At 53.1% G+C, this 25,739-nt stretch overlaps 1 protein-coding gene across 1 annotated transcript; it reads right to left on the bottom strand.

The window, feature by feature from the left end:
* On the bottom strand, nucleotides 1–21,232 carry SMPDL3B (sphingomyelin phosphodiesterase acid like 3B). Its single transcript, XM_008694833.2, has 8 exons — nucleotides 20,304–21,232; nucleotides 10,763–10,976; nucleotides 8,401–8,498; nucleotides 4,684–4,827; nucleotides 3,639–3,811; nucleotides 3,071–3,251; nucleotides 2,850–2,983; nucleotides 1–366 (listed from the first exon to the last, which is right to left on the bottom strand). The coding sequence occupies exons 1-8, from the start codon at nucleotides 20,380–20,382 to the stop codon at nucleotides 1–3; spliced, it is 1,389 nt and encodes a 462-aa protein (XP_008693055.2). The 5' UTR covers nucleotides 20,383–21,232.
* Nucleotides 21,233–25,739: the final 4,507 nt, after the last annotated feature.

Below are 25,739 nucleotides of genomic sequence, written 5' to 3'. Positions count from 1 at the left end.
TCAGGGCGCGAGCAGCGCGCGCAGGCCCAGCAGCGGCGCGAGCAGGAGCGCGAGCCCGGGCGCGGGCGCGGCGCCGGGGGCGCGCAGGCAGGAGGCGTACGCGTCGAAGGCCACCTCGCGCAGCGCGCACACGTGCTCGGCGCGGCAAGCCTGGCCGCAGGTCTCGCGGTCGTAGCTGACCGAGTTGTAGACGTAGTAGCGCTGCAGCGCGCGGGGGTCGTCGGCGATGCGGCCCAGCGCCGCGTGCAGGGAGCGGGGGCCTGCGTCGGGCACCCCGTAGGCCTCGGTGAGCCGGTACTCGAGCTCCCAGAGCGGGGTCCCCTGCGCGTTCGCCTGGCTCAGGTTCACGAAGTAGGTCACCATGTCCTGGAGAGAGCGCACGAGGAGAGCAGGCCGTGAGCGGCCGTAGGCTTCCACCCCCCTCCCCCGCATTCTACACCTTGCATTTGCCCCCCCAGATTCTTTATAGCTCTAGCAATGACTGCGATTCGTGAGCGTTTCCTGCTTACGGGGTGTGCCTGGTAGGCTGATGAGGTAACTGCACTTATTACCCCCATTGCACAGATGAGGACACTGAGTCCTAAAGAGGTTAATTCATTGTCCAGGGTCCTACACGTGTTTAGTGGCAGAGGCGGGTTTGGAATCCAGGTTGTCAACCCTATGAATCTTCTGTCCCAGGATAAAAAGCGACTTAAAGAAGTGGCATGGAGTGCTGGCTGAAAGAGGTTATGGAATTGTGGTTGACGAGGGTTTGGGATACACCAAAACTCCTAGGATCAGATGCATCTTCAGAACTAGAATCTGGAAAGGCTTATCTGTCCCATGCTTTCCACTTTAATCTGTGGACCTGCCTCAGGTCACTGGAAGTGGGGCAGGAGGAGCCGCTGTGGATGGAGGGCAGCTTCCCCCCAGGCACGTTATGTGATTTCATTTGGTCCTCTTAAACCCCTGTGACGGACTGTTACTCCCATTTGACAGAGGAGCAGAGGCGGGAAGGGATCAAAAATCTCGTGAGTGATGGAGCCAGATTCAAACCCAGGCCTGTCTGACTCCTTCCCTGAGAAGGCATGTTGGGGGGGGAGAGGCTGTAGGGAGCCAGCCGATCATTCCTCTGCTAAGGCCCTCTGAGTGTCCATGTGGACAACAGGCCACCCTCTTGAAAAACCTCAGACCTCCTCTCCGTGCACACTTACTCTAGAGTCAAGGACCTAGGTTATCTCGTCCAGTCGCTGGTTTTAAATGTCCTCTCTCCATCACCGATTAAATCTCTACACTCACCTCTCCCTGGGCCTCCAACGTGAATACCCAGCTGCCTCGTCCCTGGGCATTTCACTAGGACAACCATTCAGACTCCCCAAGTTTACAGGTCCCAAACCAGACCTCTGATCTTCCCTCTGAAACCCGCTCCTCCCACATGGTCCAAGTTCAGTCAAGGGCAGCTTCACCGCTCTAGGCACTGAGGCCAAAGCCTTGACTCCTCTCTTTCTCTCACACCCTCCCCATCCAGCCCAGCAGATATCCTGTCTTCTCCGCCTTCAGCAGACATCCAGGATCTGGGGCCTCTGCCACACCCTGGGCCACGACACCGTCACCTCTCAGTGGTTATCATGGTCACCTCCTCACTCACCCTCCCCCATCCCCGTTTCTGCCCTTGCCCCCTACAGCCTGTTCTCTGCATAGCAGGTGGGGTGTTGTAAAATTCAGAGTCAGAATATTTAATTCTTCTGCCCCAAACCCTCCAGATCCAGAGTCGAATCACAGCTGACACGATCTGACCTCGTCCCTTCCACCCTCCCCCTCCCCTTGGGCCTTCCTCTGCAGCCACGGACCTCCTTGCTCTTCCCTGACATGCCAAGCACAGTCCTGCCCAGGGCCTCTGAGGACCTCCTTGCTCTTCCCTGACATGCCAAGCACAGTCCTGCCCAGGGCCTCTGAGGACCTCCTTGCTCTTCCCTGACATGCCAAGCACAGTCCTGCCCAGGGCCTCTGAGGACCTCCTTGCTCTTCCCTGACATGCCAAGCACAGTCCCGCCCAGGGCCTCTGACGTGCTCTGTCCTCCGCCCTCCCCGGATGCCCGCGTGGCTCCCTCCCTCAATTTACTCAGAAATCAGATGTCACCCTATCAGCGACACTTCTGTCCCGCCTACCTCACAGCATGTACGTGCGTGTGCACACACACCAGACAACGGGCACACCTGTCCCCTCACCCTGCTTTGTCCTTACCTCTTCTCGCCACGCCATACTTAACGTTCCTTATTATTTATTGTGTGTCTCCTGTGAGAACGTCAGTTCCAGGAGAAAAGTGACTTTGTCACCGTTGACCTGCGTATCTCCTGAGCTCAACACAGGGCCCGGCTCACGGTAGGTGCTTAGTACATTTTGTTGAATAAATTAAGGAATACCGTTTCTTTGCTGTTTCAACAATCACAAGCCCATCCCGGGAGATGAGGGGTAGCTCGATGAGTCAGGGGCCTGCTTTGGCTGAGGCCTAGTTGGTGTAGGCATGAGGTGGGCAATGGGCATGAGATCACACTGCGGGAGGCCTTGAACACCAGGCCAAAGAGATCCAGCTTATCTTGTGGGCACTGGGGAGCCACTGAAGGTTTGTGAGGCTTCCGCAGCACATAGCAGACGCGCTACAGCAGGTCAGGGCTAGAGGTAGGAAGCCAGGCAGGAGGCTATGATCTAGGGCGAAGGGAGATTTGGGGACAAAGAATTGACCCGACTTGGTTGCAGGACTTGGAAAGGCTCACGGGAACCTGAGCTCTAGAAGAGGGTGGATTAGCTGATACGTTCAGGTCCCTCCCCACCCTCCCCCTCCGGCCCCAGCAGACCCAGGGCTCCTGACCTGCAGGCTCAGTGTGGCTCGGTCGTATTCAAATACCCGGATGCCTGGATTGTTGGCCCCGTTGACCACTCCAGGTAAGGTGGTTTTCCATGGGGTGACTCCAGGTGTCAGGAACATGACACTGATGGGGGCACCTTTCAAGAGAGAGACCGTGGGACTGAGAGAGAGGCCGGCAAGAGGAGGAGGGGGGTGGGCTGGCAGCTGTCCTCCGCGGCGAGTACCTGCATCATCGTAGAACATCCGGAAGCTGTCGGTGTGGTGGTGTCCGAAGAACTGCCCTGCGATGACTCGATGGTGCTTCCGGACCACCTTCAGGTACTCCTCATTGAAGCCCTTCTGGAACCACGCTTTGTTCCGCGTCTTCTCGAAGAAGCCCGGGGGCACGTGGCCAATAATGTACACCTGCAAGGAAGGGGTGCCCAGGAGGGGCTCCGGATGCCCTCCCTGACCCCTCACCTCCACCTCTCAACACCTGCCCCTCTCCCCAGAGGCTAGCAGACAGGATCCAAGCCCCCCCCCCCCCAGGCACATGCCAGCCCTCTGAGGACCAGCGATGATTTTACCAGGTGTTGCCCACCTCCGTGCCTTCGCGCGTGCTAAGCCTGTCCCCCCCCCAGAACCCGCCTCTTTCTCCCCCACTGTGGTGAGGATGGAAGAAGCCCCCTCCTGGGGCTGTGATGAAGGACCGTTGGTGATGTGGGCCCCTCGAGCGAGTGGCTGAGTTTGTGCCGAGGTGGGAGCCTTGTTCTGGAAGGGACCCCAGAGAGGTGGGGGAAGTCGAGCCCTTACCATCTCCTTCGCGCGGGATGCACCGGTCAGCACGTCCTCGAGCCAGCGGAACTGCTGGCCGGGGTCCGCCACGCCGGCCGTCCGATTGTTGGTGCTGTAGTACAGATTGGTGTTGAGGACCACCATCCGCCCGGCCCCGCTCGGCCCCGGCAACTTCTCCGAATAGAAGGCACCTGAGGGGCACAGCCAGGCAGCGTCGGAAGGGTCCCCTGCCTCCGTGCCCCTCCCCCTCGCTCCCACCTGCTCCTGCCCTTGCGTCCTCCCTTCCCCCCTTCCCGTAGGAGGGCCCTGGAGAGCCGACCAAGGGCTCCGGGCCTGGCCCCGCGCTGATCGGCTGTGCAGCTTGGGAGCATTTTGACTGTGAAGAAGGGCAAGACGCCTTCGCTCCTCCAGACCCACTGTCAACCCTGTTCACTCAACTGTCTGTCCCGGAAGCTGAGCTCTGTGGACTAAATCAGTGGGTTTCTGGTTGGGTGTGACCCGTGGGGACTGAGGACAGGGAAGAGAGTAGGCCAGGGTCACCTTCAAGGGGCTGGCTGTGTCTGTGGATCAGCGGTTCTCAGCCGCTGATTTTGTCCCTGGGGAACGTTTGGCAGCGTCTGGAGACATCTGGGTTACGGCAATGGAGGGTGTGACCGTGGATGCGGCCGACACCCTACAGTGCACGGCACGGCCCCCACGAGCAACTATCCGGCCCAAGAGGCCAGTGGTGCCAAGGCCACTGCCCCTTTCTTGTTTCAGTCTTGGAGCGTGCTGACAGGAGTGCCTGGACCCCAGTAAGTGCTCAGGAAACGGTCACTTAGGGTCCCCATTAGAGCCATTGAGAGCATGGGCAGTGGAGTCAGCCCCGGATTCTGCTCTCAAGTCAGCCACCTCTAAGTTGGCTGATCTTGGCCAAGGGACTCGACATCTTCAAGCCTCTGTCTCCTTATCTGTAAAATGGGGATAAAATGAGTACTATTTCCTGGGGTCGTGGTGAGGGCAAAAATTCGATCAGACCTCGGCACACAAGGAAGAGCTTATACTTGCTAAATGGTGCTAGTACCTTCTTTGAAGAGAGCGATGGAATCGTTACTGAGCCAGGGTCTCCACAGTTCTGCTACCTGATTGTAGATGTTGTTGCTCCCTGCCGGTAACTGGTTTTTGGGGTGAAAGTCATGATTTCCCAAAGCAGCGTAGACTTTCGTATCTGGGAGGAAAAACAGACATATAAACATATTTATGTGAAAGCGCTCGGCGGAGTGGGTACCTTTCAGCCTGCCACTGGCTGTCAGAGCCCATGGGGAAGAGCTGTAGCATGGATGAGGGAAATACAGAGATAAGCAGAAAACAGCATTCAATAGAATCTGGTAGAACATTGCTCAGACCTGGGAAGGAAGAGTAGCGAGTTCTCCAATCCCAGTTCCTAACCCCACTCCCAGTAAAGAGTTTCCTGGTTGGAAGGAAGCATCCGAGGACGAGAAGAAGAAAGCCAGAGGATCTAAATAAACTTCCCATCCCTTATGAGGCCCTTGGTAATGTAGTGTTTCTTGTTCTTGTCCATTCCAGGTCTACTAACTGTTAGGGAAGGGGTCTGGTTCACTCTGGGAGCCTTAGCAGTCATGCCTTCCGTGATTCAACAGGTGTGCATTGAACGCCTCGTGTGGGCCAACATGTAGACCCGGGAACCGAGCGCCCAGTCCCAGTCCCAGGGGCCTTGCAGTGCAGTGGGGTTGACAGGTATTGAGTAATTCGAGGTGGGAGGACTGCCACAAAAAAAGGGAAGAGCCACTTGCTGTGGAAGTGTACAATGGGGGTGGGGTGGGGTGTCCTAGGAGGAAGCGGCTTGTGAATGACCCCTCGGGGAAGGGAGCCCATCAGATGCGTTTCCTCCTCTTGAGTAGCCTCATTCCTGCTTTTAGTTTACGTCTGTGTCTGAAAAGTACTAGTTGCTCAATAAATGTGTTAGAGAAACAAAAACTCCTCTGAACTCAGGGCAGGGTTTTGCCCTTACAGGAGCTTGGCATTCCCCAGGGAGTGAGTGACCTTGAACCAATGGGGGGGGGGGAGCCTCTGATTCCCACTGGGGAAGATTTTTTCACAAACTTTTTGCCCTGTAGAGCCCACAAGAAAGCTCCACAGAAGGAGGAGGTTGTAAGATCCCCATCAGGAATTGTTTGCCAACCAGAAGCCACCTCTGTAACTGCCTGGAAAAACCTCACCCCTTCAACATAAATGCCGGCAGTCATCAAGAATCCTTTTAGAGGGGCAGCTGGGTGGCTCGGTCGGTTAAGAGTTTGACTCTTGATTCAGCTCAGGCTCAGGTCATGATCTTGGGGTCACACTCAACGGGGAGTCTGCTTGAGATTCTCTCCCTCTCCCTCTGCCCCTCCTTCCCTAAAACAAATAAATAAATCTTAAAAAAAAAAAGATCCATTTAGAAAAAACACAAACCCCTGGGAATTCCTAGGACAGATGAGAAGGGAGGGAATTTCTCCCCTTTTCTGCTGCCTGTTAGTGCCGGGCACTGGGAGAAGCCCCTTACAAGCATAAGCTCCATGAGGACACCAGCTGGCGTCTAGTTCCCGGCCAAGCTCCCTACTCTGAGAATGGTATCTCACTCCTAGTAGATACTCGATAAATATTTGTTGACTAGATGAGTGGATTACTTTACTCAATCCTCACAACAACCTTCTGGGCAGGTACCATGGTTTTCGTCATTTTGTGCAGACAGGAAGTGAAGTCTCCAGGGCGTGGCCCAGTCGGAAGTGGCAGAGCGGGAGCTGGGAGCAGGACCTGCGTTCACCTGCGTTCACCTGCGTTCACCGCTCAGCCGTGCTGGAGAAGACGAGCCAGCGTTCACAGTGACTCTGATGGGGAACACGGGTGGCACGTGGCAGGAAGAACACATGATACATAATGTGGACCCAAAATCTCGAGCTTCGGTCCCTTCCTCCTCTCCAGCAATTTGCCTGACTTCTCTGTGCTTCGGCTTTTTTATCTATAAAATGGAGAGTGTTCTGCTTGACCTGTGTTGCTATAATTCTCATATTAAGTTCGTGTCTCCTTTCAATTCTTCTAATATGTTCTTATTTTCACATCTTTCCGGGTGGGGTGTGGTTTATCATGGAGGCCATGAGAGAGCGCTGCCATACTCCAACAGCATTTTTTCTTAGCAATACAGAAAATAATGCATCTCACAGCCTACGGCATCTCGGGTATTAGGGAATTCAATAAATGCGCAAGTGTGTTACAAACGAGGGGATCTTCTCATTTACACTGGTATGTGAGCTCATAGTTGTAAAGCATTTTCTCTTTTTTTAAATATTTTATTTATTTATTTGACAGAGAGAGAGCACAAGTAGGGGGAGTGGCAGAGGGAGAGGGAGAGGCAGGCTCCCCACGGAGCAGGCAGCCTGACGCGGGGCTCAGTCCCAGGACTCCGGGATCATGACCTGAGCTAAAGGCAGACGCCTAACCAACTGAGCCACCCCGACGCCCCTGTAAAGCATTTTCTTGTCCATTATTTCATTTTTATTCCAGAGGCCCCTGTGGAGCAGAGGAAAGAGTGCTCGGAGTCGGATCTGAGTTGGAATCCCCTCCCTAGGAACTGACTAGCTTTGAGCCATCGGGTGCCTTATCTCCACGTCCAGACAACTGTGCGTGAAATGACTCCCGCTGAGGGGAGGAGGTGGGAAAGGAGGCTGCCTGGAGGACAGAGGTGAGACTGTGACAGCAGCTGACGGCCCCTCCTGGAGTGGCGTCGGGAGCGGTGGGTCACAGTGGTGCTCACACCAGGATTTGTGTCCCCGCCCTTCCACATGCCCTTGACCGGTTACCCTGACTCCAGGGCACGCATCTCCCCCCAGCAGAATTGCAGTAGTAATAGTACTCACTCCTCCCCAGGAGTGTCACAGCAGTGAGTGAGCTAGGGCGCGGGTCAGAGCAGGGCCTGACACTTCGCCTCGGTACAGAGCTACGTGCAGTTACTGCTGCTGCTAATATTGCTAATATTTATTGTTATTATCACCGATCCATAGCTGGGGCCTGGGGATCCGCGTCTAAGACCTATAGAGGAAGCAGCTGTTCCAGAACCCGAAGGAGGTGGGGGTGGGGGCTAGCGGGCTGCCCGGACGGGTCCCCAGCTGGCAGCCTGAGAGCCTGATTTGGTCCCCAGCCCCTTGTTTTGGCACAGCCTGCTTAAAGACATTTTTGGGGGCCGTTAGGTGGGGCCTGCGGATCCCATTCTCCTTGTCGTGTCCCATGGGACTGCTGCCATAACCACTCAGGGGCTCTGCCTGCTCTCTGGGGCTCTCAAGGCCTTGGAAGCACCAAGAACAGCCCCTGGGCTGGAAATCAGCCTCTCCCAGAGGCCCTGGTAGCCAGGATGGCTTGAGGGCGGTGGAGGGCAGCTCTGGGGCCACAGCAGGACAGAGGGCTACGGGCGAGTCCCCGGGAGACCTACCGGGAACGATGCCTGTATATAAACTGCAGACGCCCCGAGAAGGGGCCGTGAGTGGCTGTAAAACAGGCAGCGAAATGTCAGGCATTTCCGTTAATAGGATTCGGTGTAAACAGGCCAGCAATGGCTCGCGTTCCTCCAGGGGTTGTTGGAAGGGAAGACGCGATCGATTGGTCGCTATGAGACCTGGCCAGCAGCCAGCATCGTCCATGGTGCAAGGTCGTTTCCTCCACATCTTGCTGCTGTTGCTGTTCCACCCCCGGGGCCAGACACGGCCTGGGCTTCAGGCAATGCTGCCGGGGCCCGGGGGCAGAGGCTTACCTGGAAAGACCCCCCTGATGAGCCTGGTCAGGCGCTCCACGATCCCCAGCACAGTGGCTTCTCCCAGCCTCTCGTCGGGCACGTGAGGTGTGTCATCCCTGCAAAACACCACCGAGCCAGTTTGGGGCGGGCAGCTCAGGAGGGGGCCCGAGAAAAGGAAGGGACAGCTCAGTCATGAGGAAACAGGCCGTGGAGCTGGCCCTCGACATCCCCTGCGTGGGAAGGGCCAGGCTGGAGCCGGGAGTCACACAGGCCAGAGCTGAAACCTGGGCTCTGCCGGTGACCTGCTGTGGGTCCCTGGGCTGCCTGCTTAACCTCTCTGAGCCTCCATTATCTCCTCTGTAAAATAGGGAAATAATGGTACCAACTCCTAGAGTATTTCTGAGACTTTAACAAAGCGGGGACAATTATATACATAAAATGTAGACGAGTGGGGCCACTTTCTTCCTCATAAAGAGCATATTTCCTGGGCAGCTGTCCTAACTTGGGCTCCAATAAAACTCTTCTCCTTTCTTTTTAAAAAAATACATAAAAATAAAATAAAGTAAAATAAGAGGCAGAATAGTAGCTGCTAGGCCGTAACCAATATTATTATGTTAAGAGGAAAGCTTGGGGGTTCAAGTCCCATCTGCAAGTCCCCAGGGAACTTGGGGTCGAAGAGCCATCTCTGAGTCCTGCTCCGTTCCCCAAGGGTTCCAAGGAGTTGGGAGCTGGCATCGGAGTTTAGAGTTCATCTCTACAGCAGATCCAGGACCTGCCCTAGGACCGTTTAGTCCCCCGTTCGGCCGACCTAAATTCCTGGATCCAACTTAGAAAGGGGGCGCCTGGATGGCTCAGTCAGTTAAGCATTGACTCTTGATCTCAGCTCAGGTCTTGATCTCAGGGTCATGAGTTCAAGTCCCACGTTGGGCTCCACGCTGGGCATACAGCCTACTTTAAAAAATGCACAGCAAGGTCAGGGAGCAGGGCAGAAGAAAGGGGAAAGGCAGGGCTAGGGGAGGGGTGGGAGCCCCAAGAATCTAAAGCTGGACCCGATGGGGTGATGGGGTGAGGCAGCTGCTCCCTCAGTACTCCCCAGGGAAGTTAATTAGCATAATGGTAGCGATACTGTTACTAGCAGCTCACCCTCGCGGGGACTTTCTGTGTGTCGTGCCCACATGCCCTAATTTGTTCTCCCTGACAGGCCTCCAACGTGGGTTCTGTTGTTAGTCCTATTTGACAGATAAAGAAACAAGGCACAGAGGTGGCAGAGTCTGCGTAAGCATGTGTTGGTTGAGGCAAGAAGACGGAGCAGGAAGTCTGAGCGCTGGCCAGCCGTCCTCACCAGCTCCCTGGTTACCACTTCCTGTGAAATGGAGTCAGGCACCCTATAAGGCTCCCGCATCCCCCAGTGACCCTCTCTCCTGCTTGCGATACACTGGCCAGTGGACTGGTCTGCCTCACCCACAAGACGGGGAGCTCCCTGAAGGCCAGTCTGGGTTTCTCTCATCTTGGTTCTCCAGTGTCTACCCAGGGCTGAGCCCAAGACACGCTGCTCCCCCGAGGGAGGGAGAAAGGAGCCCGTGAGTGAGGGGTGGACCACGGCTGGCAAGGACAGCCGGTTCTGGGGAAGTCAGAGGGCTCACAGCAGTATCCTTGGATGAGAAGCAGACATGGCGTCTGGCTGAATAGAAATCACCCCTGCCCCCAGGCTATCCTCAGGCAGAGCAGTGCTGTGACCTGTGAGAACTCCCCAGGGCCAGGGCAGCCAGGACACTGGGTCCCAAAGCCAGGACCACTTTCCGCCCCCCTACCTTCTTCCCTCCCTGCATGTGGAACCCTAGACCCTGGTGGGAGTGGCCCCAGTGTTCATCCCCCTGACTTAAAATCTGGGAGTTCTCAGGGCATCTGGATGGCATAGTCTGTTAAGCCTCTGGCTCTTGACTTCAGCTCAGGGTCATGGGATCGAGCCCCTTGTTGGGCTCTGTACTTAACAGGGAGTCTGCTGGGGTTTCTCCCTCTTCCTCTGCCTCTGCCCCTCCCCTGTTCTCCCTCTCTCTCTCTCTCAAATAAATAAAGAAATCTTTAAAAATAAAATAAAATCCGGGAGTTCTCCACATACCCAGACGTGCCATGACTGTGTCCCCAGGCTCAAAGAGAGCTGTGTTCTGCTAGGGCTAGGAGACACAGAGTCAAGGGCCCAGACTGTGGGACCAGCCAGGCGCACAGCTCCTTGGGCAGGTTGTGTCCCTGGAGCTTCAGGTCCTTCCTCTCTGAATCAGGGCCAGTGTGAGGACTAGGGGAGCTAGCGTGGGGACGGTGCCAGGTCCGCGGGTGACACAGCAGCAGCCCAGTGAAGGGGAGCTTTTGTGACTGCTCTCACCCCGTCCAGAGGATGAAGTCTGGCTCCGGCTCGATCTCCTTCATGGCGTAGATGGAGGAGTTGATGAGGACCCAGGGAGAGTCGCAGAGGTAGTCGCCCCAGGGGCCTGCGTTGGGCACTGGCTGGGAGCCAGCTGACGGGCACACCTGGAGGGGGTCTTCAGATACCTTGTAGTCAGGGTCAAGGTGCAGGTCAGAGATGTGCCAGAACTTCCCTGCAGGAGAAAGGAGACCCTCTTTGATGCTGGTACCTCCCTGAGCGGGGATGGGGAGGAAGCCCAGGGAAGGGGGAGTCCGGGCTGGGAGAGAGCAGGCTGCAAATGTGAAGCCAGGGTTCACAGAGACCGAGCCACAGGTCTCACTTTGCCCAGGGAGGCACTGAGAGGAACAGAGAAAAAGCTTGGCTCTGTCCCTGACCCGTGACCTTTGACCCTCCCTATTTCCTCACCTCAGGGGACCCAGCAGCAGCAGGGGGGTGGGAGCGGGGGAGATTTCTAAGCAGAATGCTTGTTTGAAAGCAAAGTTTGGGAAGTGTCAGGGTTAAGCACTCAGGCTCTGGAGCCACATGCAGGCTGTGTGACCTTGGGTGAGTTGTTTCACTTCTCTGAGCCCAGAGCTTCTCAGCCTCCAGGGAAATACATACAACAATCTGACCTGGGAGAAGCTTACACCACCAATTGCACTGTAAGATCTTGTGCATTAACACCAGTAAAAGCCTGGGGAGTACGTGTGGAGACGGGGTTCAAGAGGACTGGACAGGAAGAGGGGATGCAACTTCAGATGAGGCTGAACTTCTTGTGTGTAGTGGCTGGTGATTCTGGATGCAGCTGGGAGCCGTCCTGTTTGCCGAGGTGGTCCATGAAACTGGTCTCAGCTTCCAACCAAGGCTGGCTGAAACGTCAAGAATCTCTTGGCGTGAGGAGCACCTGGCTGACTCAGTCGGAGGAGCGTGCCGCTCTTGATCTCAGGGTTCTGAGTTCAAGCCCCATGTTGGGTGTAAAGATTACTTAAAAATAAAATCTCAAAAAAAAAAAAAATCTCTTGGGGCGCCTGGGTGGCGCAGTCGTTAAGCGTCTGCCTTCGGCTCAGGGCGTGATCCCAGCGTTCTGAGATCGAGTCCCACATCAGGCTCCTCCGCTAGGAGCCTGCTTCTTCCTCTCCCACTCCCCCTGCTTGTGTTCCCTCTCTCACTGGCTGTCTCTGTCAAATAAATAAATAAAATCTTAAAAAAATATATCTTGGTGTGATCGAGAGAAAGGAATCTCAACAAAGAAACAGGCCACATGGGGTGGGTTTGTCATCTGGACCCAGCACAGGGCCTTGGAGAAGTAGTTTCAACGAGCCTTACTGAACAGATTGGGCCTCTCCCCTAAATCCTATGTTTTTGGCTAAGACAAGGGTGAGTGAGGCCTGGGATTTCCTCACCCTCCATCGCTGCTGTCACTTCCTCCCCCTTTTCCTGTCTTGCTCAGTGCCAACAGTCCTACCCCCAGCCCCGCCCTCAGCCCAGGAAGCCTGACCTGGGTCTGGAAGCCCCCAGCTTCCCAGAGTTGCTTTCAGGGGTGGATAGCCAGGGCACCACCCAAGCCACAGGACATCGTGTCGCTCTAGAAGAGGTCTGAAGTTCAAGTCCAGCCCCGATCCTCTCTCCAAGACTTCTTTCTCCTTGCCTCTCCTTATTTAAATCTGCTCCCGGGAAAGGATCAGAAGCTTGATTACACTAACGTGCAAATGACCGATTAAGTCATGATCCTTCCCAAGGTCGTTACACAGTCTCGGCAGCCTTGGAGGTACAGTTGACCCTCGGACAATGCGGGTCAGGGGCACCGACTCCCACACAGTCAAAATTTGTGCATAACTTATGACTCCCCCAAAACTTACCTACTAATAGCCTACTGCTGCCGGAGCTCTTACTGATAACATAGTCGATTAACACATATTTTGTATATGTATTATATGCTGTGTACAATAAAGTAAGCTAGAGGAAAATGTTATTAAGAAAAATCATAAAGGGGCGCCTGGGTGGCTCAGCCGATTAAGCTTCTGCCCTCGGTTCAGGTCATGATCCCAGGGTCCTGGGATCAAGTCCTGCATCGGGCTCCCCGCTCAGCGGGGAGTCAGCTTCTCCCTCTACCCCTCCACCCTGCTTGTGCTCTCTCTCTCTCTCTAGTAAATAAATAAAATCTTTTAAAAAAAGAAAAAAATCATAAGGAAGAGAAAATACATCACAGTACCGTATTTATCAAAAAATCTGTGTATAAGTGGACCTGCGCGGTTCACACTTGTGTCGTTCAAGGGTCAACTGTGTTGATCATTATCCGCATTTTGCAGATAAGGAAACTAAGGCTAGGAGGTCAACATGCCTGAGATCACACGGTAAATGGTGAAGGTCCTGTGGCTCTCGATTTCCTCCCGGGAAGATGGGATTGCTAAGGCGGTAAACCCAGTGCCTTTTTTTTTTTTTTTTGAAAGTAGGCTCCACTCCCAGTGTAGGGTTTGAACTCACGACCCTGTGTCAAGAGTCAGATGTTCTACTGACTGAGCCAGTCCGGGGCCCCAAGCCGGTGCCTTTTTATTTTTGATATGTCATTTTGTAGACAGTCCATGCCTGCGTGTTTCTCTTTTACCCAAACTGAGAGTCTTCGTTTATAATTGGGGGAATTCAAACTTGTCATACAAATTGTCATCAATATATGTGAAATTACTCCTCCAGAGACAAAATCCCAAGCCAAAGAAACTAACTGCCCCACTTCAACTAGTATATGGGCCGAGCTGGTGGGCTCTGCTGAGCCCCTGCCCGGAGACTGGAAGGGGGCCGCACCTGCTTCCAAGCCTGAGAGCCGGCTGACCCGGTCAGAGGGGGTGAGAGGCCCTTGGCCCTTCTCTCTGGAGTGCGGTCCCCTGGCTTCCTCTGAAGACCATTCCCCTGCTTCAAGCAGGTTCTTCCTCAACTAACCATAAAGAGGGAGCAGTTCTGCCCCTGTGACGTCAGCCCTCTAAGAACGTTGCTTCACTCTAGAAACTCCTTGACCGCGCAAGGGCTCACACGTCGGCGCTCAGTTTCTCTCTTCCCACAAGCTCCGGTGTTGTCAGAGTATAGAACTGAAACTCCTCCCAGCGTCCCCGGGGATTCCTAGTGACGTGTGTGTGTGTGTGTGTGTGTGTGCGTGTGTGTGTGTGTGTGTGCGCCCCAGCGTCCTGACTCCAGGAGAGGCCAGGGTAGTGGAAAGAATGGCGTGGAGAGCAGAGGACTCGGCCTCCTTGGGCTCTGGTGTCTTCACTGTGGCGGTAGACGACACAGACCTCACACAGACTCACCCCACTCATCCGCCTTGCACAGCCTCTTTCTGGTTCCTCTGCTGCCTTCCCGGATCTTCCCCAGGTCATTGATCGCATGGCTGCTTTCTCCTCATTCAGGCCTCAGCCCATAGGTCACCACCTCAGAGAAGCCTTCCTTGACTACCTTTTCTCAGGTTCCACCCTCCACCACACATCTGGTCCCTCGCTATCACCTCCCTCAGTTTTATTTTCTTCAGAGTGCTCTCACATGATGAAATGATCTTGTTGACTTGCTTATCATCCATCTTCCCCGTCTACAATGTGGGTTCCCTGAGAGTGTGTAGCCTGTCTTGCTCATCTCTGTGTCCTCAGCACCTAGAACAGTGCCTGGGAGGTGAAAGATGCCCAAATATATATTCAGTGAATGAGCAGGGCAGTGGGGAGGGTGATGGGACTAATAAGCACTCAAAGAACGTTAGCGAGGTGCCCTTTTCACGCTCCTCTCATTTCATCCTTGCAGCCATTCTGTGAGGTGGGATTCTTATGCCCATTTCACAGATGTGGAAACTGAGGTTCAAACCCAGCCCTCTCTGGCTCCAAAGCTGAGACACAGTGTTGACTCAGATCCTCCAGAAGATGGCTTTTATAAAACACATGTTTCCCATAAAACAGTGGGAGCCACAGGCTTCTGTGAAATTAGTCACAGACTGTGAGGAATTAAGCTCTAAAACATCATGGAGAGGGAGGTGAGTATAAGGACCCTGAGGGAGGTGGGTTATCTGGCTTCTAACCCAGGCTCTTCCGTGTGTTGGCTGAGGATTCTGGCAAGCCCGTTAGCCTTGCTGAGCCTTGTTTCACATCTGGCCTGCTTGTCCGAGAGCAGCAAATAAGATAGTGAAGAGAAAGGGCTGGTAGAGAAGAATCCCAGTACACCACTGTCCCTGCCAGCTACCCCTGGGACCAGGAGAGACTGGGAAGGTGTGGGGCATCGGGCAGTTCAACACTTTACTCTCAGACCAGACTTCCCCAGGCATTCCTGTGCGCAGGCCTCACCTGGGGGTCTCATTAAAATTAAGAGTCTTGGGACGCCTGGGTGGCTCAGTCGGTTCAGCATCTGCCTTCAGCTCAGGTCATGATCCTAAGGTCCTGGGATCGAGTCTGGCATCAGGCTCCTTGCTGAGCTGGGAGCCTTCTTCTCCCTCTGCCTGACACTCCCCCTGCTTGTGCTCTCTCTCTCTGGCAAATAAATAAATAAAATCTTTAAAATTAAATTAAAAGTGTATATATTCATGCTGCTTGAATCTTTTTCAGTAAGAACGTATTCATGTGTTCCTTCAGTTTTAAGAAAAGGTACACAAATCTTAGCCGTCATTATCATTCATTAATTATTGAGAATATAAATAAATTTGGTATCAATTACAGTGAGGAGTTGAGAGCGCAGACCTGGGTTGGGATTCCAGCTCCACTGCCCTCTAGCTGTGGGAACAGGAGCCTCAGTTTACTCATTTGCAAAAGGGGGACAACAGCACCCCCTACCTCTTAGGGTCGATGAGAGGGTTAATTGAGACAACGGAAGACGCCAAGGCATTCAGCATTGCAAAGCAGCAGGTCTGCCCATCCCCGCGGGGTCCTGCAAGCTCCCCTTTCACTACGGGAGGGAGAAGAAATAAGGGGGGAGTGGCTGCAACCTTCCCCTGTCACCCCAGCGTCCTCTCAGCTGCTGTCCTCTGCAGAGAAAGTGCAGATCCAGGGGCTAGGACTTGAGAACGATGTGAAGACAGATCCTGTCTCCTCCTGGATGGCCGTCTGAGCAGAGGGCTGGTGGGCACAGTCCACCCTCTAGTTTAAATTTTGAGAGCTCAGTTCTGCTCCCCATCCCTGGGCAGGCAAAACAGTGTCCCGGTCTTCCTCTTCAATCACCAAATAGGTTACCAGGCCCCCTTGTCCACTAAGGGACAACAAATATAGGGCCCATGGCCTTGTAGCTTTGTAAGGCCCATGGAAATTTTGAGAGCTATAAAAAAATGCATTGGCTCCCAAGTTCAGGGAAAAAACAATGCCATCAAAATCAATAATTCATTTTAAAAGCAATAATGCATTTAGAAATGTATTAAAATCATATAATGTGAGATTCTTTAACTATGATTCCTGATGGGAGGGGGGAGACTTGCAAAAATAATTCCTAGAACCTAAGAAGGTCTTAAACTGAGTCTACTTATGATTGGAGACAAGAAAAGGAAGGCAGGAAGACACCTGCCATTTATTTAGCACCTACTGAATGCCGGATGCTGTGCCGAGCACTCTACCCATGCACTCTACTCACTACGAAGTTATGACATACATTCTAGTATCGTACCATTTTACAGAGGAGGAAAGTGACCTAGTTAGTGGCAGACCATGATTCACATCGTGTCCGAACAGAAAAGATCACGATGCACTTTACTCTGCCGCTAGCTAGCAGTGTGACCTAGGATATTAAAAAAAAAAAAAGGTCCTTTAAATTTTTACAGCACATGACAATGTATGTGTGTGATCTCACTTGACTATCGTGTTTAAACTCTCCTTTACTTTACCCCTATCCTATTTTATAGATAGTGACAAAGAGACTCAAGGTCACATAGATATTAAAAGGTAGGACCCAGGTTTTCTGGCTTAAGGCAGTGGCTCGTTTTGGAAAGGTCATGCATGGAACGTGGACTAAGGGAAATTCGGTTTTGAATCTTGGCTCCTCCACACTGGCACTGGCAACTCGAATGAGAGATTTCCCCAGCTGAGTCTCAGTTTCCTCATCTGTAAAATGGGAATCATGGCGCCAGTGGCATCTCACAAGCCAGCCTGAGTGCTTATTCCCTGGGCCACTCTGCCCCCCAGGCCTCAGTTTTTCTTCTCTTCAGGAGCCTCTGTTTCCTCAAGCGAAAGATGAGAGTCCTGCACAGTTATCTGAAGGCCCTGCCAGTTCTAACGCCCTGTGATTCCATGACTTTTCTCTATTGTTGTGTGTAACCCACACCACAAGACGAGCTCGGTCGCTATTTTACTCCTTTGCTTTTGACCCTAAGCGATAACCTCCTCCTTTTCAAACTGAGGCCCTCCCCTCCAAAACACAGAGGGTTCCCGGGTTCAAGCCAACATTTACGGACCCCCCGTGTTAAGTACGGAGACTGCTCTAGGCTTCTTCTTGAGGGAAATGTTTGCCTACCGTGCTAACCCGCACGGACAGGGATGTCTGTGTGCAATTAGAAGCTGAAGGATAACAGGCGCTGCGTAGGGCATAGATGGGCGGAGGGGGAGCCAGCAGGCTGCTACCCCACCCAAGCTCTTGGCTAAGGAAGCTGCAAGTAGAAACGCCACAGTTGAAGGCGGAGCAAGTATGATTGCTCTCTGATGGGGTGTCTCAACCTTCTCCTGCACTTCAGGAGAGACTGGGAGTCTGGAAAAGCTTACAGGTGCCGTGGAATTGTTTTAAAATTTAATTTTGTTTTTATCAAGATGAAACCAGAGAGGGAGACAAACCATAAGAGACTCTTAATCATAGGAAACCAACTGAGGGTGCCTGCAGGGGAGAGGGTAAGCAAAGGGGGTCACTGGGGGAAGGGCATGAAGGAGGGCATGTGATGTCATGAGCACTGGGTGTGACATGCAACTGATGAATCACGGAACTCTACCTCTGAAACTAATAATAGACTGTATCTTAATTAATTGAATTTGAATTTAAAAAAAGAAATAAATTTCATTCTGTTTTCAAGGTATAGATGTATACATTCCAGAAAGTTTGGAGAAAAGAGAAAAAAATAGTACCTATAAACCCCACCATCCCAAGATGACCCTTCGAAGGGCACACTGTGTAAGGCAGCTAAGAACAGACCTGGTCCTGCCACTTCCTAGCCAGGGGGCCTTGGGCAAGGGTTGGGCTTCCTCGACTCTCATTTGCCTCATCCGCAAAATGGGTATAATGGGAATAGTGCCTGCTTTACAGGGATCATAGAAAACAAATGAGGTTTTTCTTCTTTCATTTTTCAAGTGGGTTTTGAAAGGACAGCGGATGTCAAGCAATGAGCCCCAGCCTGGCCCATGATAAGTCTCCAAAAATAAATGTTTGCTCTTCTTGGCTCTTTCCTTCAGCGTTCTTTTGTTTGTTTTGACATTTATTTTATAAACAGGGTGAAGTTGTACAGCCTGGGTTCATGTCCCGACTCAGACACTTTCTACATGTGTAACCTTGGGTAAGGTGTCTTACTTCTCAGTGACCTCGATAATCCCTACTAGACAAGGTTGTTGCAAGGGTGCGATGTAAAAATTTCAGCAGTGCCTGGCACAGAGTAAGTACTAAATAATTGTCACCATTGTTCTTGGTTTTCCACCAGGTGGTTGTACCACAGCCCACTGAGCTAGTCCATTATTATCACAAACAATGCTGCAATGACCAGCTTAGTGCGTTTGTGGGGAGGGGGGACCCTTTTTAACCATTAGGACTCTAGGCTGCAGGTGCCCACTGGCACTTGGATTTCCAAGAAAGCATATTTAAAAGTGAAAGAGTGAGAGGGTGGGAGATCTTTTCAACCATTCCCACCCTCCAGTCAGACTGGCAGGCCCCGGAGGCCCCCCGCAGGGACTAGGGTCTGCCTCCCGGGTGAAAGGACCGCCACTCAGCCTTCTGCCAGGCAGCTCACCCTCATAGAGAAAGACACACTCTCAGGGCTCATCCCAGTGACATTTCCACATTCGGGTCACAGCATTTGGAACCCAGTCCCTCTTGGCCATTATGCTCTTGTCTCCTGTCCCCAGGCACCGGTGCTCCCCCTCGATGGCCTCTGAGATGCTTGGCCACGCCATGGGCTCCCAGCCACTCCTGGGTAGTGTCCAGGGGAGGACTAGAGGCCACCAACTCTCCGGGCTCCAGCCTGGGAGAACTGAGCCCCACAGAACAAGTAACAAGCAGAGCCCTGAGCCTGTCCCTCCCTTGTTCAGCCTCATTTCTGCAGCTACAGAAACGGTGCTGGGTCCCCTGTCAGGTCCCAGCCCAGGACTCCAGGAAAGGGCAACCTAGCATTCTAAGGAGAACCAGAGGTCCAGCCTGCCCACTGACTCGTCTTCCACCGCATGGAAATCTAACAGGCATCTCCAACTGAACATATCCCTAATCACCTCCTCCTGCACCTCAGCCAATGACAACTCTGTCCTCCCAGCGGAAGGCAAAGACCCTGGAGTCCTCCTGTCACCGCACACCTGCCAGCAGGTCTTGTCCAGAAGCAGACTGTCTCCAACCAGCCCTGCTCCTACCATCCCGGCGAGCCTCTATCTCCTCTCACTGGAGGATGACAACAGTCTCCCCCGTGGGTTTGGCTGCGTCTCCTTTACCAGGGTGACCAACCACCCCGGTGCGCCCAGGTCACTGAACTTCAAGTGCTCCGATTAGTTCAGCCCACTGTGGTCTCTTCTCAGTGCACAGCTCAGCGGGCCTTTTAAAACTTACATGAGTCAGATCACCCCACGGCTCTGCCTAAAACCCTCTAATGATGTCCCATTCCACTCTGAGTCCCTACACCCTCTGCGACAGCCCCCAGCCCCACCCCCATGGTCCCCAACTTCATCTCTCCCATTCACCTTGCCTACTCTGCTCCAGCCACTCTGGCCCCGGGCTCGTCCTCACCTGCATCCCGAGTGTCTGGCGCAGGGCCTGTGTGCTTTCTGTGCTCTCTTACTGGAATGTTCTCCTGGATGTCCACCCAGCTCCCTGCCTCAGGTCTCTACTGAAATGTCACTCCCTGGTCTCGCGGTAAGTTCCTCCTCCCCACTCCCACTCCTTTCTTCTGCTTTATTATTCTCCATAACGCTTATCACTCCTGAAGTGACACCCATCTATTTGTTCAAGTGCCTTTCGGTCTGCTCCTCCCTAGTTGAAGGAATGCTTCACTAGGACTGGGGCTTTGTCTCCTTTCTTTCCTGCCGCATTCCTGGTTCTTAGAATAGTGTGTGATATGCAAAAGGCGCTTAACCAATGTTTGCTGGATGAAGTCACGAATCTGCCCGCCACCTTCAACCTCTACCGGAGGCTGGCTCTTACGTACACGCGTCTTCGCGAAGTCAGTGCCCCTCCCCTGGCCCGCTCTGGCCTCCCCTTAAGATCTTCAGACTCACTGCTCCCCCCCCCACCCCAGCTTCCCGCCTGGCTATTTTTAGCAGCCCTTTCAGCTCTCCGTGGGCCGCTTCCAGGAGCCCCGTCCCGAGTTCATAGTAGGAAACAAAGGCACTTGGGGGCCTACCTGGTTCGGCTCCGGCGACTCCCCAGGGGGCCAGGAAAAGGAGGAGCTTCAGCAGCCTCATCGTCGGGACTTGCCTCATCGTTGGGGCTCAATTCGCCGGAGCCACGGGCTTCTCCTGGAGCTGTGGCCGCCCCTGCAGCTTTCCTGTCTGGGTGCGGGTGGCCATGGGCTTGAGAAGAACTTTCCAGCCTCTTGCCCTGTGCGCCCAGCGATCGGAGGCACTGCCTCCTCTGACTTTTCTTCCTTTGCCCAGCAGGGTGTGAGCTGGCCTTGCCCAAGGAGATGCATCAGCCAGGCCTTTGAACTCTGCGGTAGAAAGCAGCGCTCGTCCTGCCTGTTCCTCAGAGCACGTCCGTCCAGCCGGTAACTGGATTCTTCAGGAAACTCGCCCAGCCCGTCACTGACTGGCAAACACCATCTACCTTCCTCGAGCTTTTACGTTGCCCCACCCCCGCAGGACAAACTGGCCTGGATGAAACGGCTGTGGCCTTTGCTATCAAAGGGAAACCAAGCATCTCTGTCTTAGCAAACCAAGACAAGGTCACACATGCATTTATGCCAGGAACCATGTCCCCAGGAGACAGCGCGGACTCGGGGCAGCCCCTGCCTTCAAGAGGGACAGGGAAACCGAGGGGCTGCGGTTTGCGGCTTTGCGCGTTTGCAGGTTTGCGGGTTTGCACGTTTGCAGGCTGGGCGGCAAGCCCGGAGGAGGAATCTACCCCTTGAGAAAAGGGAGGTGATGGGCCAATTCTCTACTTTTATTATGGAAATTGCCAAACAGAAACAGAAGTAGAGAGAATAGATCATGAACCCTCAGCACCCACATCCTCTAGTTACAGCGACTGGGAATTTATGGCCAACCTACTTCACCTGTACCCCCTCCCCAACTGTACTGGATTATTTTAAGGCAAATTCCAGAGATGATATTGTTTTGCCCACAAATAGTCTAGAAGATAAGGACTCTGGGTTTTTTTCTAACAAAATAGTAAAACAGTAATTCCTTACCCTCACCAGGTAGATAACGTGGTCAATGTTTCAAGTCTCGATCGTCTCATATTTTTTTTACACTTGGGTCATTCAAATCAGGATCCAAACTGGGTCTGATACAGGCAGGCTGAGTCTGAGAACCCAGGGGAAGTTTCCCCACCAGACCAGCCAAAAGGACCGTTGGCTTCACGCAGGATAGAAATCAAATGCGAGCCAGAGAAAGTGAAAACAGAATCATGAAATAACAGGTAGGGAGTAGCAGACAGAGTGTCTGGGAGACTCAGAAAGGAATTGGAGGATGAGTCTTGTCACTGCTTGGGGTTAGGGGTTCTTGTTAAAAAAAAGGGTCTAGGGTACGTGTTCCTCCAGGAATCCAAGGTAGGGTCAATCACAGGCAAGTGTCAGGTGAACAAGAATAGTGTGATTCCAGAAATTATCGAAGGTAGGGAGTACTGAGGCCAGCGTCAGCTGAGGTTTGTTTGAAGCTAATGTTCTGGAACAGGTTTGGGATCTGGCTCTTCTTAGGTGTTATTAGGTGTTTAGGGCCTAGGACAAAGCTCCGAGAATGATTAACTTTCTTGCTTCCCTTTTGAAGTGGGAATATAGCATCTTGGGCGTATTCAGAGGAAAACACAGAATATCAGTGAATGGGGCCCAACAGGAAAACAGCAGAGACAGAGACTTTGTAAAACGGAGTCCCTGCAGCTTCCCTACTTCAGGTCCACACATTCCAATCCGTGGATGTGTCTGTTAAGTTTCTCTTACTCTGTACCACCCTCTCCCTCCCTGCTTTCCCTTTGTTCTTGTCAAAGGAACCTGGTTGTTTGTCCTATTACATTTCCCACAATCAGGAGGGTTTGGCTGGTTGCTTCTTGGTGATGGTCATTTCACGTGTTCCTCTGTCCCGCCTATCTCCTATTAACAGGTGGCTAGACCTAGAGGTGTGATGACGTTCAGGTTTGCTCTGTTGGCAAGGAGACTTCTCGGGTGCTCTTGTGTCGTTCCTGTTACACCGCATCCCGAGGCATAGGAACTGTATGGTTGACCTCGACGTATAAGCAGCAGGTAGCCGGGAGAAGGGGGAAATAGGGCAGAAGGTGACCCAGGAGAAGGAGCACCACCTGCTAAGACTGAGATGCTGAAACATTCCAGGGAGCAGTGTCGGGTGATTGGGGAGTTCAGGGAGAGGGAAGCAGGGAGGAGCCAGGCCAAGCTGAGAGTTGTGGGGAGCCATGGAAGAGTCTTCACTAGGGGAGAGACACAGCCCAATTAACATCTTAGAGAGACTGCCCTGGCTCTGTGGAAGGTAGATTTGGGGGAGACCAGCAAGGAGGCTGAAGCAGAGAAGTCCTGGTGAAAAGCTGCGAGGGTCTACACTGGGGAAGTAGTAAGTAGTAAGAGGGAAGAATGAAACAGATGGTGGCTGAGGCACTGGCTGAGGTGTTAATTTGTATTCTCGCCGTATTTTTTTAAAACACTGCTCCGAACAGCTGGCAAAGGTTCCCTTCCCTTGGGGGAGCACGTGGCCAGCAGGAAGGCCACGGCTTCTTGAAGACAGCCACCTCCGGGCTTTTGTCCTCTGCTGTCCTAGAAGGGACCGCGGAGTGGGGAGGAGAAGCACCTCTCCGAGAGCGGAGCCCGGCCCAGCCACGACGGCAGACACCGGCTGCTGGGTACCGAACGTGTCCAGGCTGTTTCCAGGAGGGAGCAGTCCTTCAGACAGGACGTCCTTGGACATTTACTTGGGTTCGGTCAGTATCGGATGTCTCTTAGCTTCCGGGCCCTGTTTGTGGTGAACAAAACAAAGCCTCTGCTCCCATAGAGCTTACATCGAGCAGAAGAGGACATTGCACAAACCCAACAACAAGACTCCCAGCCTGACGAAGCCCCGGGGGCCAGAGCCGCAGCAGAGCCTCGGGCTCCTTGGAACCCTACGAGCTCAGCCAGTGGGCTTTCAAAAAGAAAACCACGGGGGCACCTGGGCTTCTCAGTCGGTTGAGCATCTGACTCTTGACTTCGGCTCAGGTCACGATCTCAGGGTTGTAGGATCGAGCCCTGCCTCCGGCTCAGCTCGGAGTCTGCTTAAGGATTCTCTCTCTCTCCCTCTTCCCCTACCCCTCACCCTGCTCATACTTTCTCTCTCTAAATAAAGAAATGAACTCTTTAAAAAAAGAACAAAAAAAAACCCACAGGCCCAAAATGAAGCCAAGTCATCAAAGTTGGACTCAATACCCAACCTAACTGCAGTTTTAACCTCCCCCAGAGAAGTATTCCTTTTTTTTTCCCCCTAAAGATTTTATTTATTTATTTGACAGAGACAGCCAGTGAGAGAGGGAACACAAGCAGGGGGAGTGGGAGAGGAAGAAGCAGGCTTCCCACTGAACAGGGAGCCCGATGTGGGGCTCGATGTGGGGCTCAATCCCAGAACCCTGGGATCATGACCTGAGCAGAAGGCAGACGCGTAACAACTGAGCCACCCAGGCGCCGCCCAGAAAGGTAGTCTAAAGCGGTCAGGCAAGAATTTTCTGGTAGCACCAATGAGGTCATATGTCGCAGGGGCCCTCTCTATCCCTCCCCACAAAGGAAGATGAGGTAATCTGCGTGATCAGACCTCTTGTCCTTCCCGCTAAGGGAAAATGACCTTTCCTGCAATAATCCTTTCTTTTCTTTGGCTAATAACTTCCTTGCCCTACCCTCCTTCCTATAAACCTTCCATTTTGTACGCCTCCTCTGAGCTCCTCGGTCGATGGGATGCTGCCGAATTCATGAGTCGCTTCATGAAGCCAATCAGTTCTTCAAGTTGACTGGGTTGAATTTTTTAAGAGGGTCCACAAACAACTGAACAGCCAAGTCCAGCCTGGGTTCAGGTCCCGGGTCACCCCGAGGAGGAGGAGGGCCTCACAATAACCGCCAAGAGCGAACTTTCTGCCGGTGCTGAAGGAAGAGGGCTCAGAGACCAACCGCTGTTGACTTAACAAAAATTAAGCGCTGTGACTTTTTGCACCCGAGCCTACGGCCTGATTCAAAACCTCCGGACGGTGTCTAGGCCACATGGAGGCATGCTTGGAAGGTAACCCAAGGGACCGGTGGGGAAGGAGGGCAGGCAAGGGGTTATGGGAGGCGGCCCCCCAGGGCTGAGCAGGGAGCTGGTAATGATTAAGCTTGAAACTGGAACAAGGGGGAGAGGGAGAGGGAGAGGGAGAAGCAGACTCCCCGCTGAGCAGGGAGCCCGAGGCAGGGCTCCATCCCAGGACCCAAGATCATGACCTGAGCCCAAGTCAGACACTTAACCGACTGAGCCACCCAGGCGCCCCAACAGAGGCTTCTTTTAAATACCTCAGCATTTTGATCATTTTCCCCGGGAGACCCTCATCGCTGTCACCCCCTGCTAACCCATAAGATGTCTGTGTAAGTAGAAAGGGGCACCCCCTCCAAGCCTTTGTGTGAATTAGAAAAAGAGGCCTCCCTCCCAGACAGACGCAGACAGACACAGACAGAGGCCAGGGCTGCGAGTGGAGCCAGGAGGGATTTCAGCCCCCACTCAGCCCCTGCTGGACCTGGGTTTGCTGGAAGAGGTAAGTGCGGCAGAGAAAACTGAACGGTTAGGATTTTGCCTTCTGATGTACAAAACAGCTCCACTTCTTCATATTGGCCAAAGCATTTTTTTAATTCTTGGCAACTGTGATTTCCAGAAAATCCCCATCGCTCTTAGGGAAAACCTTCTGTGTAAAAGCTCACCTCAGCAGTGCCTATAAAACAAACAGCCCGACAGCAAAGCCCTTAGGGGTGTGGGGGTGGCCCTCAGGTGACTGCTGCCCTTTGTCTAGGCCTCAGAGCTTCTGGGAAGCCAGGCTGTATCTGTGGTTGTCTTGGGGTTCAAGTCCACAGAGTCCAGGAAGGTCAAGAGTGAGGCCATGATAACAGACACATGAAAAAGTGCTCAACATCACTGACATCGGGAAATACAAATCAAAACCACAATGAGATACCCCCTCGCACCAGTCAGAATGGCTACGATTAACCACTCAGGAAATGACAGATGTTGGCAAGGATGCAGAGAAAGGGGAACCCTCTTACATGGTTGGTGGGAATGCAAACTGGTGCAGCAACTCTGGAAAACAGTATGGAGGTTCCTCAAAAAGTTGAAAATAGAGCTACCCTATGACCCAGCAATTGCACTACCAGGGTTTACCCCAAAGATACAAATGCAGTGATCCGAAGGGGCACCTGCACCCCAATGTTTAGAACAGCTATTGTCCACAATAGCCAAACTATGGAAAAAGCCCGGATGTCCATTGACAGATGAATGGATGAAGATGTGGTGTATATATACAATGCAATACTACTCAGCCATCAAAAGGAATGAAATCTTGCCATTTGCAACTACATGGATGGAATTAGAGGGTATAATGCTAAGCGAAGTAAGTCAATCAGAGAAAGACAATTATC

Source organism: Ursus maritimus, unplaced genomic scaffold (genome assembly GCF_017311325.1).
Source record: "Ursus maritimus isolate PB19 unplaced genomic scaffold, ASM1731132v1 scaffold_32, whole genome shotgun sequence".
In the NCBI taxonomy this organism is placed as follows: Eukaryota; Metazoa; Chordata; class Mammalia; order Carnivora; family Ursidae; genus Ursus; species Ursus maritimus.
Note: the sequence above shows the minus strand (reverse complement) of the source record. Positions and strands in the feature narration are given on the sequence as shown.

Excerpts from the sequence above, each read along its gene's own strand:
- SMPDL3B (XM_008694833.2), bottom strand. The coding sequence starts at position 20,382 with ATGAGGCAAGTCCCGACGATGAGGCTGCTGAAGCTCCTCCTTTTCCTG. Across the intron at positions 10,977-20,303 it reads AGTCGCCGGAGCCGAACCAG|GGAAGTTCTGGCACATCTCT; the intron begins GTAGGCCCCCAA and ends TTTCTCCTGCAG. Across the intron at positions 8,499-10,762 it reads GACTTCATCCTCTGGACGGG|GGATGACACACCTCACGTGC; the intron begins GTGAGAGCAGTC and ends GGTGTTTTGCAG.